Source organism: Aplysia californica, unplaced genomic scaffold (genome assembly GCF_000002075.1).
Source record: "Aplysia californica isolate F4 #8 unplaced genomic scaffold, AplCal3.0 scaffold00070, whole genome shotgun sequence".
Classification (NCBI taxonomy): Eukaryota; Metazoa; Mollusca; class Gastropoda; order Aplysiida; family Aplysiidae; genus Aplysia; species Aplysia californica.
Genome location: NW_004797340.1, coordinates 27,609 through 29,181, shown reverse-complemented (window position 1 = coordinate 29,181; position 1,573 = coordinate 27,609). Strand labels below are relative to the sequence as shown.

The 1,573-nt window shown below is 40.8% G+C and overlaps 1 protein-coding gene across 1 annotated transcript in view; it reads right to left on the bottom strand.

The window, feature by feature from the left end:
- MRP (MIP-related peptide precursor) overlaps positions 1-1,349 on the bottom strand; it is a gene marked incomplete at its 5' end in the record, with an annotated part of 11,515 nt that extends 10,166 nt beyond the window's left edge. Inside the window, 1 exon segment of the mRNA NM_001204685.1 lies at positions 1,238-1,349. Coding sequence (NP_001191614.1) covers positions 1,238-1,310 — 73 coding nt within the window.
- Between the last annotated feature and the right edge of the window lie 224 nt (positions 1,350-1,573).

Below are 1,573 nucleotides of genomic sequence, written 5' to 3'. Positions count from 1 at the left end.
AACAAAACTATATGTTCAAGAAAACCTCTTTATTCAATATGATACCATCTGTACTGGGCTGCCTGCAAGCTCATGGGATGGGGATGGTGCCTGCTTTAGGCCTGCCTGCAGTAACCTAGATTTTAGTCAGGTTTTGACGTTTTAGTCAGTGATGACTTCACACGATTATGGCTGATGGCAGGTTGCAGTCCTGCAGCGCGCACGGTGTGAAAGCGCGCGGTGATCGCCCGGCTTAACGGCAAGCAGCTTAGCACACTTCTGCAGACCTAAGACACATTTATGTCACGACACGGTGGAATGAGGCGCTCGTAAGTTTTTGAGTATGTGGAGTTATCGGAATCACCTTAAACCTTGTTCATTTGAATTTCTTTTGATAAAACAATACCTATCTGTCTTGAACAGAAGTTGTGGTATTTGCGATTGAAGGAGGTAGGGATCCCTGTTTTCAGAGGTAAAATTAGCGAAGAAATGGCCGCCTATCGGTGATGATTTTTAAAGCTTTTTAAACCTGGAAACTAAAACATTCACATTTCCTCTGCTTTTGATCAACGTCTTTCAGTAAAATTTAAACAGAAATATGTTTTTTAAATGTGGTAGGTCTACTGAGCCAAGAAAACAACAAAGATAAAAATGCCACATGAGCAGAAAAGCAGTGGTTTCTTCGATTTCAACATTTCGCTACCCTAGAATTGCAAAGTTCTATCTGCTCAGTACCTAGCTTTGAGATATTTGACATTACAAATTTTAAGTTTCATTAAATGTCAAGTTTTTTCAAATGCAATTCTTTAGATACCTTGACAACGACTTCAAAATATTCTTACGATTTTGGTATAGCAGATATAACATTTGGATTCTGACCTTATGGTCTTAGTAACCTAAAACTGCCAAAAACGTAAGATGGAACTTCGTAATTCTAAGATAGCGATTTGACGAGCCCCTCATTTCCCCGCGATGCCACACACATTTTAATGACAACGATCTGGGCACGCAGCTGTTTCGCTGACGCAACGGATGCTGACTGCAGAGCTGCTTGGTAGGACCGCTTTCGCTGTTAGTGTCAGAAACTTGGATATAATGAAACGAAGCAATAGGTGCGTGACCGTAATAGGTACAGTAACTCCTATTTTAGTAAACCAAGTTGTTAAAAGAAAGGAAACGTGATTTGTAAGGAAAAACACCGTGGGGTGAATTTGGTTAGTTCGCGGACAAAATCGGGACAACATTTTATCCTACTCACCTGCACGTGAGAAGCTGGAGGCACAAGACGTCATCAGCACCAGCAGAGCAGCCAGGCCAGGTCGGGTACACATTGCGGGTTGATTGGAATTAGAACTCAGAAAAAATCTGGAATAAGAACGGAGAGATTGTGATTAGACACCAAAGCTTTGATTTGTTACAGTAAACAAGATCACAGTATTATACTTGTTAGTCGGATGAAAGCCTGAAGTAGAGTAACATATTCTTCTTATTCGGCTGTTCATTAATGTCCATGATGATAGAGATTGTGGTTAGAGCTAGACAAAAATGTTTGTTGGCCATGAGGCTTGTTTTGTCTCTACAATATCTTCCACAG